The sequence below is a fragment of the Diadema antillarum genome, unplaced genomic scaffold (genome assembly GCF_040938485.1).
Source record: "Diadema antillarum isolate AM-2024a unplaced genomic scaffold, OU_Dant_1.0 seq00001348_RagTag, whole genome shotgun sequence".
NCBI lineage: Eukaryota > Metazoa > Echinodermata > Echinoidea > Diadematoida > Diadematidae > Diadema > Diadema antillarum.
Genome location: NW_027272113.1, coordinates 1,826,841 through 1,841,487, shown reverse-complemented (window position 1 = coordinate 1,841,487; position 14,647 = coordinate 1,826,841). Strand labels below are relative to the sequence as shown.

Sequence of the window (14,647 nt, the reverse complement as noted above, 5' to 3'; positions counted from 1 at the left end):
TATTCACCTTTTGTCTAACGCGGAACGAAACCTAAGAGCAAGAAAGAAAATACATGAAGAGTTTGTTCGCCAAAACCGATAAGTACATTTTTTAAGATCTTGAAGTACGGTCTCTGTCATAAATTACAAAACAATACCTTTTAAATGATATATTGGTCTCTATATACATATAAAGGTAGATTTTTGAAGTTATGATCAAAAGAAGCAAACTTTTTTTTATTATTCTCTTTATTTTCTTGATTTTTAACCGCAAATACCTTCATTTGGCAAATATGGACTTATCAGTTTTTGCGAACATACTCTTCATATCGTTACTGTGGCATGATAGTTTCCGATAAATTTGAAATGTGTCTTGCTTCCTTACCATTATTTGTCCCAAATTTCAGGAGCATTGTTAAAAAGAAAATGAAGATGAGAAATCAGTGTGGTCCGCAATGATATTTCTTGATCAGTTGGTATAATATGTTGTATACGTGGCAACGCAGTTTTTTAGACATAACAAACAATAAGAATAATATCTTGGGCATTTTGTTTGAAAAACCAGGCTGTAACATTCGATCCATGATACTTTCCCCATCTAATCCAATCGCCACAGAAATCTGTCGACATGGCAGCGTAATTTCTGACACATTAAAAATGTGTCTTGCACATCTTCATCCAAGGTTCATACGCCGAGTTCTCTGTGCCAAATTTCATGGGCATTGTTCGAAAACTAAGATGGTAGCTCGATCCACAATATTTTTTGTTTTTGTTGTTGCAACTAACCGAATGACAGCCAGCCGTCACGATGGACTATCGGCAAATCGCAAATTACAATGAGGAGTACAAAATGTCACATCTTTGCTTATGTGTAGACTTCTGTAAATGTAACCGCCAACTCCCCAGGTAACCGAAGTTCATAACTGATCTTAACATTATCCGTGTGCTACGCCAATATGGTTAAAAAAGAAATCGCTTTAAAGATTTTGAAGAAAATGGCCTTATCGTCTGCTGTTAACAAACTCTTTACATGGGATATACGCCTACACTCCCTGACACAGACACACACGCACACACACACACACACACACATATATATATATATATATATATATATATATATACTGCGTATGTCCTCGTATTGTAAACAACATTACGATTAACTTCTGTATTACTTCTCTCAAAAGGATTCTCAGAAACAACAGTATAAGCGCCATTGAGGGAAATACATTCCATGGACTCGACACTCTTTTTCACTTGTAAGTATGGAAAACATTTTCATGTAGACAGAAATATTGCTTTTAGAATGCGAACGAGTCTTTTGTTCAGGTAATCAGCGTCAGAGTTATACGTGTCTCCTAGCTAACTTGTTCTTGATAATGGCAAGTACTGTCATACGCCTCAGATTCTGAATACATTTGACCGTACAGCATAACACCTTGGCACTGACTTTTAAAAAGGTGAATGGGGCACAAACAGGATGTATTTTGTGCCTAATTCGAAGTGTTGATATCAGTGTGAAGCATCTTCAAAAGAAGGTGCAGGGTCACATATGGTCTTCCTTCTTTATATTGTGGAGTGTTGCTCAGTTTCGCATTAGTCATGTCTCTTTCCATTGGCGAATAGTGCATTCATTGAAAGGGTGTATGTTACATATACAGATCTCAATTGATTCAGTTAATTGAGACTTGGCATCAAGAATACTTCGGATGAGGGTTCGACTGGAATCAAACGCTTCCAATAACAACGACTGAGTGTTTTGTTTCGTCCTTGTCTGTATGATGTATTTTTTTTTTTCAGCGATTGACAAGTTGAGTAGTTAGCCCTACAGACGAGTGTAAGGTCCAAATGGAATCTAAAGATTAGATGAATAATTGTGTCAATGGAGGGCCTGCTCTAGCCTAAGGAAAATTTTGATTTTAATGCACATTGTTAAAACGCCTTCTATATGTGACCCTGCACCTCAAGATAAACAAAAAGTCGTCAGACATGAATTTTCAGTTAAGACCATATTCTGAAAGAGCAGACTTTAAGCTTTAAAATGATGTATAACTTAAATCAAATGGACTCTCCTAACCTATCTAAATATTGGAAAGAAAGCACAAACTCAGGAAAAATGTGAAATAAGAAAAGAGGCTCTGAAGTACAGTGTCTATTCAAGCGCTTAATCTTTACCAAACCTGCTGGCTGTGCGATGAATGGGACAAAAAAACAGGAAGTAAACCATCAGAGTAACAACAATGAAGGGATTATCAGATTAAACTGAAATTAAGCATGCGTCATTAACACATTCTGTCCATAATTAATGCCAACTTTCAAAGCTGTAACAATATCTTTTCAAAAGTTATTAGAGTTAAAAGTGAAGAGTTTGGACAAGGTTTTTCAGAAATGAAAAAGAAATTCTAAAGACACACCTGATCACACTATTCTACCAAAATAGTTCGAGATAAACTGCTAAAAAAAACACACTTTCCTGCCCGTTTTATGATACCAAATTTTAGCATAGTGTAAAAGAAGACCCGCTCTTTCAGAAAATATGAAAAAGTCAAGTTCGGCTAGGTTGACCCATTTCACTTATCTTCAGTCCTCACGCAAAATCAGTGTGTGCGACTTTATGTTCGTTTTGAGGTGCACGGTCACAAATATTAATATTTGTTCGCCACGTGAAAAAGCCGTCTTGTTCGGTATGGATATTTCTCCAATTTTCCGTTGAATTTTATACAGAAAAACAAATCCCATTAACTCATAGGTGATTCTCTTAGCCATGTACATCAGCGAAATATTATTCAGTCTTTGGTAAAATTGTTGTTTATCAAGGAATTAACCACTAACGAGTGATGTTTAAACGTCTATCAGTAATCACCATAATTGCATGAACTATTTTCAATGGTAAAGAGTTATATTTTGAGTTTTAACACGGAGACACAGTAAATATTTGATTTGAACCTTTTAACTCACTTTATAAATCCTATTGCTCCATTAAAAAAATTCAAAACAGTAAAATTATTGAAGTGTGTCTGATAATTCCAGGAGCTATATAGTGTTAAAACATATCAGTGTTTGTCATTTTTGTGTGGGTGTTGCATTGTTTGTTTATTTGTTTTTATGCCTCCGCCACGAAGTGGTGCCGGAGGCATTATGTTTTCGGGTTGTCCGTCCGTCCGTCCGTACGTCCGTACGTCCGTACGTCCGTACATCCGTACGTACGTCCGTACGTACGTCCGTCCGCTTTCGTTTACGCGATAACTTGAGTAATATTTGCTGGAATTTTACCAAACTTAGTCCAAGTATGAAGTATGATGGGGCAATGATTTGATTAGATTTTGGGTGAAATCGGCTAAAGGTCAAAGGTCAAAGGTCAAGTCAAATCATGAAATTGTATCCGTTTACGCGATAACTCAAGACTGGACGGAGCAAATTTCACCAAACTTTGTTGGAGGATGATGTATGATAGGACAATTACTTGATTAGTTTTTCAGTGAAATCGGACAGAGGTCAAAGGTCAAAGATCAAGGTCAAATCCTAAAATGTATCTGTTTACGTGATAACTCAAAACTGGATGAAGCAGCTTTCACCAAACTTGGTCCAAGGATGATGTATGATGGGACAATTAGTTGAGTAGATTTTGGTTAAGGTCAAATGCTAAAAATGTTGCTATTTCCCCCATATCTATGCGATGCCCGCAGTTATTTTCTTGAAACTTAACGTAGACATGTACTACTGCGTAAAGATTCTCCAGAGAGAGTTTCATGTCATAAGGTCAAAGGTCAAAAGGTCAAAGGTTAGGTGAAAATGTTGCAATATCACTTTTCTCGCAAATGGTTCAATATATCTTCATGGAACTTGGTACATATGCATGTACTGACTTGCAGGGATTATCTAGGGAATTTAGGGGTCATGGGTCAGTAGTCAGGAGGTCAAAGGTCAAAGTCAACTCCTCAAAATCATGTTACTATTTCCCTCATATACTAGTATATATGCAATGATTGCATTATTAGTTTTTAAATTTAATATATGTACGTGTATTACTTAATGGAGATTCTCTTGGAAATTTCCAGCCAGAAGGTCAAAGGTCAAAGGTTAAGGGTCAAAGGTCAGGTTTAAATGAAAAAAAAGATATATTTTGTACTGTAATTACACTCTTTCTTCATACCTTGAAAATTATACTCAATGCATAAACTTATATAGTAAGGTCGGTCAGAAGTCAAGTAGAAATTTTCATTTCCCCAAATATGTGTACCTGCACTCTTTAACAGACAATTATAGCAAACCCAATTCGTAGAAAGTGAACATTCAAGATATTTCTGACAAACCTGTTATTTCGATATTTTGCCAGTTGTGTGAAACTGTCATCACACATTGTGAAGACATTGTACTATACACCTATTGGGAGAATCATGCATTATGGCGGAGGCATCAGTCGCCGTAGCGACATTTCTAGTTTGTTTTGTTTTTTTCCCCTTCTGCGATTGGTATTTACTTAGGGATCTTTCTTACAACAACCTTCGGATCATTAACAACCGTTCGTTTGAAGTTCTGGACGGCTTAACAGACTTGTAAGTAGATTTTAAAAAAAAGATCGATTTTATTTACAATATCAATAATTGAATCAGGATCGCGGCACCAATTATATTAACACTAAAAGATAATGAGACAATTATGATTGACTCTCATTCTTCAAAATGGTATAAACCTAAATCTGTCTATATTTCAAAACACTTTCAAATACGCACGGAATAATTAGTACAATCCTATCCATTGATATATATCCATGACACTGCAGTCATAATGAAATTTGTGAGTGCTGTTTTTCGCTGCTTTATTCTTCAACAGAGACTTAAGTCACAATGATATCATCGAAATAATGGTGGACGCATTTGCTGGTTTAGAACAGTTGGTGGCACTGTAAGTATATTGAAAACACACACTTAAGTTGGCTAGAGATGTTTACATATCTGTTGCCGTTATTGATCGATATTTCCTGAAAAAAAAAAATGATGGAACTGTCAGGAGAGAGTTTTCTTAATTTGTCTGTCCTGGAAACAAATTAATTTTGTAAGGTCGCAACTGATTTGTAAGATTTGTAAGATCGAGACTATTTTAGATCCATAATTTGCAATTCTTCTTCTTTCTTCATCAATCTTCCGAGGATCGCTGTCCGTAGTTCTAATTGGTTACCTCTTTATCACGCTATCATAGTCTTGTTTCCTGTCGTCAAGTCAGTTTTCTTTTTTTTTTTCTACAAGTAATCCTTTTGCTGTTTCTGGTCTCGTGCTATTGTTTGTTTGTTGTTGTTGTCAATTACTTGTGTGTAACTGTTTGTCCGTCTGTCTATCGGGGGGCTCCAGAGCCTTTTGTGCCGCTTAGTTGCTGTTTTCAATCAATCTTGGCATTATTTTTTTTTTTTTTATCCAACAGGGGTCCACACTCTACAAGCTCTGTCTTTTTGTTTTATAGTGGGTCCCTTTGTTTTTATCACACAATGCACACTGACAATTATTTCATTTCTGTTACTTCAGCAACAATAGCAATGTATCTGTACTGTAAGTTTTCAATTATTGTTTTCTTTGGATAAATTCACATGAACTATCTTTGTCTCTAAAGAAAGTGAGATTTATATGAAGGCTATTTATTTTAATGTCAAAAACAAAACAAAAACGAAATAAATTTGAACTAAACCAAACTGCTACCCTACATTTTTTCACAAATGTGTCGGGGGAAAAGAAACCAAGAGGGATCGAAACTCTGACATACTGCTTTTCTGGGCAGTGACATTACAACAATGCATCCCTGGTTTGCCGGCGGTGAGACGATGAGCTTGGAACAAGACATCTTAGTACCCAAGCCACGAAATTACGTTATATGTGGAAGATATCTCCGACACCGTATAACGTACAAGAATTCAACAAGATTCTGTGATCATGTGATAAGGATAGAAGAATAAGCCAAAAAAAAAAAAGGATCCAATCGCATTGATTGAAATAACTGATTAAGAGTGTCACTTTCATAATTAAACTGCTGATTTCCCCAAACTGCAGTACCTTACCCATATGATTCACTGCAAAGGTGGTGGGGCGTTCTTTTGCAGCTGGACACTAGTCTACAGTTAAACATTTTTTTTTTTAATATAATTATAATTATGCGTGTAATTCATCTTGTAATGAAAGAGAAAATTACAGGAGACTACTATTAACAAAGTTATGAGCGACGTTAGATACATGCGTGGTAGGGTATTGGTACGCCCCTCTTTTGGATTAAACCTTCAAATACTTCAACATTTCGGTAAATATATATATATATATATATATATATATATATATATATAAATTTATATATATATATATATAAATTTATATATATATATATATATATATATATATATATATAAAGGCAAAGGCCTACATAAGCTCGAGACACACACATACACACACACACACACACACACAGTTAACCCTATAAAGCCCAAGATATTTTGACGCCTGCGAGCACAAGGGTGTGTGTGGGGGTGGGGGGGGGGGCTGCACACTGTACCCCCATAACTTCTTTATTATATGATGTATCACCGTCATAATATTACTTGACACGTCGGTAGAGCAACTCATACTCTACATGACGCAACATTTGAAATTTCTCGAGGGTCACCCACTGAGGCCGTCAAAAAAACAAAATAAAAAAGATACTGACGAAATATGCTGAAATCATGTTTCTTCTAATATTTCTTTATTCAGAGTGTATAATATTATGTTGTATCTTATACCAATCATTTTTATATTTGCCACAAAGGAAATGCAAATCAACCTTCACTATGTGTTATGGTTGCAAAATTTCAGGTCAACACATGGGGGTGCTTTTCATTACAGTATGATTTGATTTTATTTGATTTTATTCATTTATTCGCTGTATTGCATCATATACAATTCCTTTTTTTAATCGGGTAAAGTCCGTAGGAGTGGCAAATGAAAATATGATAAGGGGGTACAATTAAATGTGCCCCCCTTGGTTTTATAGGGTTAAAACATACAGACAACTGGTACGAGACATGGTTAACTATATAGTATATGTGCAATCATCCCCTGAATTCATTTCACCTTACTCTGTCGTTAAAGGGTGTGTACAGTTCTGGTCGAGGTGAGGATACTATACAGTGTAGCTTTTAACGTTTTGCGAGATATACAGAAACCACTCTATAAGATGCCAAAGAGCATGCAATTCTAAGGGGTATCAAAAGTTTATTTGATGAAAATCGGTTTTGAAATGGGTGAGATATCCAAAAACAAGGTGGAACAAAGAGATCCTAACAAAAGGTCTGGCTTTTGCCTTTTATTATTATCACATTTTTTGTGGATGTCTCAGCCATTTGAAAACAAATTTTCATCAAATAAACGTTGAATCCTTCTTAAGATTATATGTACTTTCACATTTCATAAGGGGTTTCTCATTATCTCACATACGAATGTTCAAAGCATTGAATCCCCACCTCAACCTGTCCTGTTCAGTCCCTTTAAAGCACAATTCTAATATTTCGCACCTACCGTTGTAGCCGACAATCACATTGCGCGAGTTCTTCTGACGACATCAAGTCAGCACTTACTATTCCAACCGATATCTCTATTGTTGTTCCTAGGGATCTATCGCACAACAAGATTCATACCATTATCAGTGGAGTGTTCCACGATTTGACCAGCCTCTATGCTTTGTAAGTACTGTACAACAAAATTATGTTCTGAGACTTTATCCGATATTTTCGATTCATTATGGTTATAGTCAAATCGTTAAGATTGAATCATGTTAATATATCGTGGCAATAACCATGTTACTACTCACTTTTTTATCATACTTCTCAGCAAATCACTAGCAATTGTATTTTAAAGGATCGAAGGAAAAGAAAACGCCCACTACTGGGCGTACGATTCCCCCCCCCCCCCCTCCCAATTATCAATGCATGACGTTCTTTCGTGATTCTAATTCCATTTCAGTTGTTAACTTTAGTTTGATTTTCTTATTCTATTTCAAAGCTATGAACAGTGGTCATAGAGTGTAAATGACTTGATGACCATTTTTTTGTGTGTGTTAATTTCCACACAGGAACCTGTCAATGAACGCAGTCGAGCTTCTTCAGTCGCGCACTTTCTCCAGTCAGATAATGCTGAAGTACCTGTAAGAGACGATACAATAATCCGTACCATTGACAGCATCGATGCTACTGTAGATGTTACTGTTTGTTACTATCGTTAACATATATAATCATTGTCATGTAACAGATATACAGGTCTGCCCTAATGGGCAGACCAGTCATGTTTTAGAGGGTTCAACTGATTCTTTCTTTTTTATTTTTAGGTAACTTACCACGCATGTTCATTTTTTTCTGTCTTTCCAAGTTATCAATTGATAAAAGACACCTGGGAATAAAAATAATCATTTGTTATTTACTTTGCAATTACGTTCATTATTTATGTAGACAATATAATCTCGAGGTAAGTCCTTCTTTAAGATGGATGTTGCGTGTTTTCTTTCTTTTTCATCACAGAGCACTGGACAATAATCCAATTACATACATTGAACCAGATGCATTCATCAACCTCACTGAACTAGAATATATGTAAGTAGAAAAAAAGACAAATGTTCTACCACTTCTGGGTTTTTTGCTTTTTATTTTTGCAACTATTCAACGTTTGACTTTTATGGGTAAATTTGGATGGATTTGTATCCCTGCCTTGACAGTGTGTCTTAAAAAGAAACCTAAAACAAAAACAAAAACAAAAATTTTAATTTAGCCAAGACCCTTCTTCTTTCGTTTCAAGAATTCAAAAGTGAAAATCAGGAGAAAACAAATAAGAAAAAGTGCATGTACAACGTGAATTACAAAGCAATTCCGCCATAAAGTAGAATCGTGTCGTAGTATATAAGGGCGTACTCTTTGAAGTAATGCAGATGAATATTGCAATAATTGATGGTCTTTCGGGGTTTTTTCTCTCTCCTGTAAGGTTTCTAACAAATGTTAAACTGCGCGTTGTTGACAGCAACACAGTGACACCGCTTAAGTCTTTGACAGCTGTGTAAGTATGCCGCGTGTGTTTGTGTTTTGTTCTAAACGCTGGTTGGAGATCATTGAATGGAAATTGCCCCGCCCTTGAAATAATATTGGTTAATGATATTATTAACGGATAATGATAACAAAATTCATGACAATGATATTGATAACAATACAAGTAATGATAATAATTTGTGAATTTCGTGGGTGCTGAACAAGTATAAGAACACATCACTGAAGTTTAAGGAAAATCGACAATCCACTTAAAAGTTTAAAGTTTTTATTAAACCCAATTTCCGTCATCTTTATTGGGTATTAGGCTACAACAATGTGGGATGTCACAGAAGAGGAACGATTTAAAGAAGATATAAAGAGATTTCAACCAAATTTCACATACTTGAATGAAACAAACGCAAACAGAAGGAATCCCGTTTTGTTTGCTCAATTTTCCACCAATAAATAATATTCATTCTGTTCAGTTTTTCTGTTTGCGTTTGCAACATACTCAAAAAGCTGCATCACTTCGGTGATTCCTCGCATTTATCTCCAAGTTGAATTATCCTTCGGGTTTATGCAAGGTTCAAGTGTGTACATGTGTGTCACACACAAACAAACTGCTATAGCTTCTGACAATTCCAGCATTGAGAATTTAGGGTTTCTGGGACGAACACTGAAATAGGGCTTTCTATAGCTCAGTCGTTAGAGCACCGGGCTAGAAATCCGGAGGTCTCGGGTTCGTATCCCGAAGGAATCCCATTTTCTTTGCTCAATTTTCCACTAATCTTTGAAAGTACACATTCCCTCATCTTATTACTGACACATGTGAACAGTAATATTTTCCCCTGCATTCTTTAAAAAAGAAGCAACTCCAGCATTAGTGCTCTTTCATTAAGTCAGAAATACGAAAACATGTTGATTTCTCTTTATATTTTACTCAGATCATTAAAAACTGTCAAAACGTTTCTTAGAAGTCACATTCTTTCATGCATGTTTGAATCTTCCATCTTTTGTTGTGGGTTACGATTAGGAATCTTATCTAGTAATGCCTAATGGGATATATGATGCAGCGTTACAGGTTATCAAGGAGTGGGAGTGAAAGTGAAAAGCGCTGCCCCAGAATGCGTGAGTCTGTTGTTTGTTGGTTTGTATGTTTGTAGGTGCGTGTATGTGTTTGTGTTTGTGGAGTGAAGTAGGTGTTATATTTCTCTATCTACGCTGTTACCTTTATACACGTTAAGGACATGTCTGCATTTGTTTGTTAATTCGTGCATTAATATGTCAATCAATGATACAAATCAATTTTCACTATTACTCATACTAGATCGACTTCCGATACTCGCCTCTGCTGCCTTGTGGCAAATAGCACGAACTGCACTTCGACCGTCCCAACGAATCCTCTTGACACCTGCGGTAGTCTGTTTCCGAGTGTCGTATTAAGGGTGTTCGGATGGTTAATGGGATTGACCGCCCTCATTGGAAACTGCGTAGTATTGTACCTACGTCTCTTTCAAGCACAAGAAGAAAACAAGGTCCAGAATCGACTGATCGCAAGTCTTGCCCTGGCTGATTGTGTGATGGCGGTGTACATGTTGATCATAACATCAGCAGATTTGCGTTTTGCTTCAGATTATTTCCTGAATGCGCCGCTGTGGCGGAATTCAGGTCTCTGCCGTTTTGCAGGGTTTCTGGCATTTCTCTCAAGTGAGGCATCTGTGATAAGTTTGACGCTGATAACTATAGATAGGTTCGTATGTATTGTGTTCCCGTTCGGTGGTTGGAAAATTACTACCAAGTGGTGTAGAATTATGCTCTGCATCACTTGGCTTTCTGTTTTTGTGATTTCTCTTCCAACTTTGATTGATAACTCGAAAATACCGGATTTCTATGGACAGTCAGACGTGTGCATAGGCCTTCCTCTGCACTTGTCGTCTGGTGGCACAGGTGTCTTAGTCACAACCAAAGAAACTGAATGGAGTAGGGATTTTACAGTCACTTTCGAGCCACTTAGCAGGAAGAAACGTCCCCCATGGATTTACTCAATCGTTGTATTTATTTGCATGAACTTGCTGTCGTTCATCTTTATAGCAGTTTGCTATATTGTAATGTTCGTCAAAGTGAGGCGGTCGGGAAAAGAGTCCACAAACACCGCCTCTCGGTCACGTGAGATCAAAATGGCTCGCAGAATGGCGATTCTGATCGGAACTGATCTTGCCTGTTGGATGCCAATCATTTTAATGGGCATACTAAGTCAGACAGGCACAAGAGAAATACCAACATCTCTCTATGCCTGGAGTGTCATTTTTATTCTGCCTATCAATTCCTCCTTGAATCCAATGTTGTACACGTTCATGTCTTACTCTGACAAGGGCAAGAGAACACCCAGATCCAAGTAACTCCGGTATCCCCGTACGTCCTAATAACATAAAAGAGCGGAGAAAATGTAGGCCCTATAATACACTTGTCAAGCACTATCAATTCCTCTAGATGAAAACCTGCGAAATACATTATTACACGAAATTGTGCCAACATGCCTGGAAAAAGAATCTGAACAAAATAAAAGACAAAGAAAAGTTATATTTCCCACAATATGTCTAGAAAGTATCTCTTTCGACAGGTTTTACAGGATTTCCTATACCCTCATCGCAGGAAGTAAGTTAACAAACGTCAACTGTATAACTAAAAAAAAAAAATGTCAGAGATAAAGATGTCGCGATAGAACGAACTAATTCGCCAGGTCTTGCCAGATGGCCATCATATCCTTCTGAGAACTCTTTACTTCCGTAAAGACCTCCGAAAGAGCTTATACAGACGCCTCTAGACACTTCAACGTCATTTTATGCCACAACCGACAATTCTTTTGCCAATATATTTGTTTGCCCCGATCTTCTTTTTCTTCTAGACGCGCGAAAGGACGGAATGGTATAAGACATTTCCCTCAGCTTCAATTAGGTCTGATATTGTGCGTTGAATTGAATACAGTTGTAGCTACAATTGTCAACTTTCGTTCTGGTACCCTTTTGGATCAGGACCCTTTTGGCTATTGGGTCTCCATACAGCGCGCCTACTCATTGTAGTCCGTCTTTGAACCTTTATGCGGTGATCCTCGTTAAGTTCCCTTAGATTTGTTTTTAGGTGTTCCAGTTCTTTCGAGGCTGGAAACACCAGAGCCCAATTGGCCTTTTGCACTACGTTGTTAAGGGCGCGATTTAGATCATGATAATAGAGCGGATGTAGGAGTGTGATGTCGGTCAAGGAAAAAGCGACTTTGAATGCTTCTAAGGCTTAAAATATAGAATCTTGCGATACATTAGGATGAAATTCCCCGCTTGATAGCTCTCTTTTGTATTAATAGATATCGTAGTTCTCTGCTCACTGTTTCTCTGAATACGATTTTGCCTTACGAAAAGTTGAGTACTAATTTCAACAGCTACTCGTCACACAGCCTCGGCTCAGAATAACCCTACTTTACACTTACATAAAAAAAAAAATAATTTGTTTATTGAATGTTCATGGTTGGGGCAGAAATATCTGGCGAGTTTCAAGACTGTGCATACATTACAGCTTTGTTTGAAAAAAGCGCAACTGTTTTAGTGAATGAATGTGACTAGTCAGGAAAACTTGCAAGAAAATCGTATATCAGTCGCATGATCCCTTTTGGCAAGTGGAATCTGTTGGTCAGAGCTGGCATAAAAAAAGTACTTGGTAAACATCAAACCATCATAATTATTCGAAGAAAGGTCAATAGCTTTTGTACGTAACGGTGATTTTAAATACAGAAAATGTTATTTTGAAATATAATTATGTTTCAAGGCAAACTTTGTTAAAAATTATATCATCAATGTTGCTACTTCAATGAATATCAGCGCGTATAAATTTGGTGGAGCTTCTCATCATCTCGTAGGGGTGCTGAAGCGTTGAGATCTCATTTTTTTTAAGCTGCACTGAATTATATGCACGCAATATTATATGTTTGTTTGATTTTTTTCTTCTGCATTGAAATAACCTTATCTATACCGATACCAGCTAAAGTAGTGACAACAGTAACATGACAAGCTATATTGGTAATTACTCCTTAGTTGAATGTAGCCTACTTTGTGTTTCACATGAAATACCATGTGTACCAATACATGCGTTTGCAAATGGGTCAGTTTTCACAGACTTATTCAGTGAGTATTTCATTACATAATTTCATTTTACACTTTCGTCCTCATTAACAATGAGGCTAAATCGAAGCTTCAAGCAACGACAATATTTGTACAGCTGTACGTGATACTATGTTAAAGTGTTTTTATGTAGAGACAACATAAATGGGCTTATGATGTGGGAATATTGTATGCTCTTTGTTGCCACTAAATGTTAGCTATATTTTTATAGTAAGAAAATTATCTCTTTTTTTTGGCAGTAGGTTGTTATTGCTTCACCGGATGGACTTGTTATTATAATGTAAACACTGTACAGCGTATCAGCTCACACTAATACAGTATCACATTGTATCACGTAAAGAAGGTTGTATTATTGTGTATCTTGAAATAAATTTCTGTAAGATGTATTTGTGAGATAATGTAATTGATCAGTCACTATTGTTTAATCACGGATTAGTTTAATCATATTATGTCAGTTTATTTAGGTGTTATGAATAGTCATGAATAACAAAATGACAGTGTCTCTTTGAATTTTGTGACGAACCTACTTTCCATTTGCTGATATATTATTGTTGGTAGTATTTCATACGTAATATCATGTATTATACAGAAGTATGATGAAAAGTTATATACATAAATACTATAGGTACCTAATTAGATATGTGTACATATATGTTTAATTTCAGTCATTTATATGTGACCATGGATCACAAAACCAGCAAAAAATCGCACCACTTGATTTTACATTAGGACTGATTAAAAAAAAGATGAAACGGGTCAACTAAGTCAATCTTTGGTTTGTTTGTTTTTTAATTCTTAAAGAGCTATTCTTATACATTATTTTTAAGTTTGGGATCATGAAAAGAAATGAAGAGTGTGTTTTCAGCTGTTTTTTCTACATCTTTTTGTTATAATTAGTTGTGTTGCGAGCTTTGTCCCAAATGCCCCTTTTCATTTCTGTAAAAATCCGTTACAGACTGTTCACGTTCAACTCTAATAACTTTTGTAAGGATGATGCTACTGCTTTGAAAGTTGGCATTTAGTCATGGACAGAATGCATTGATATATAGAGTATGCTTAATTTCAATTAATTTGATAATCCCTTTATTGTCTTGTTAGGTTACCTTACATTCTGTTTTTGTCCCATTCATCGAAAGACCAGCACTCCTTGGTAAAGTTTAAGCTCTTGAAAAGACTCTTTCATAGCTTCTTTTCTCAGTTCACACTTTTTCCAGAGTGTGTGCTCTATTTCCAGTATTCAAATAGATAAGGGGAGTAAATAAAGTGAGTAAAGTTATACGTCATATTGAAGCTTAGAGGGTGTTTTTTTTTCAGAATCTGCCCTTAACGAAAAATTCACGTATGGCGATTTTTTTTTTTTTTTTTTTTTTGGGGGGGGGGGGGTTGTGATGCAGGGTCGTATATACAGATCAATTATAGATACACACACATAAACACACACACACACACACACACACGAGCGTGCATTACATAT

The 14,647-nt window shown here is 36.3% G+C and overlaps 1 protein-coding gene across 1 annotated transcript; it reads left to right on the top strand.

The window, feature by feature from the left end:
• Positions 1–607: 607 nt before the first annotated feature.
• LOC139708548 (G-protein coupled receptor GRL101-like) lies at positions 608–11,403 on the top strand. Its single transcript, XM_071620490.1, has 3 exons — positions 608–615; positions 1,167–1,238; positions 10,332–11,403. The coding sequence occupies exons 1-3, from the start codon at positions 608–610 to the stop codon at positions 11,401–11,403; spliced, it is 1,152 nt and encodes a 383-aa protein (XP_071476591.1).
• The last annotated feature ends 3,244 nt before the right edge of the window (positions 11,404–14,647 follow it).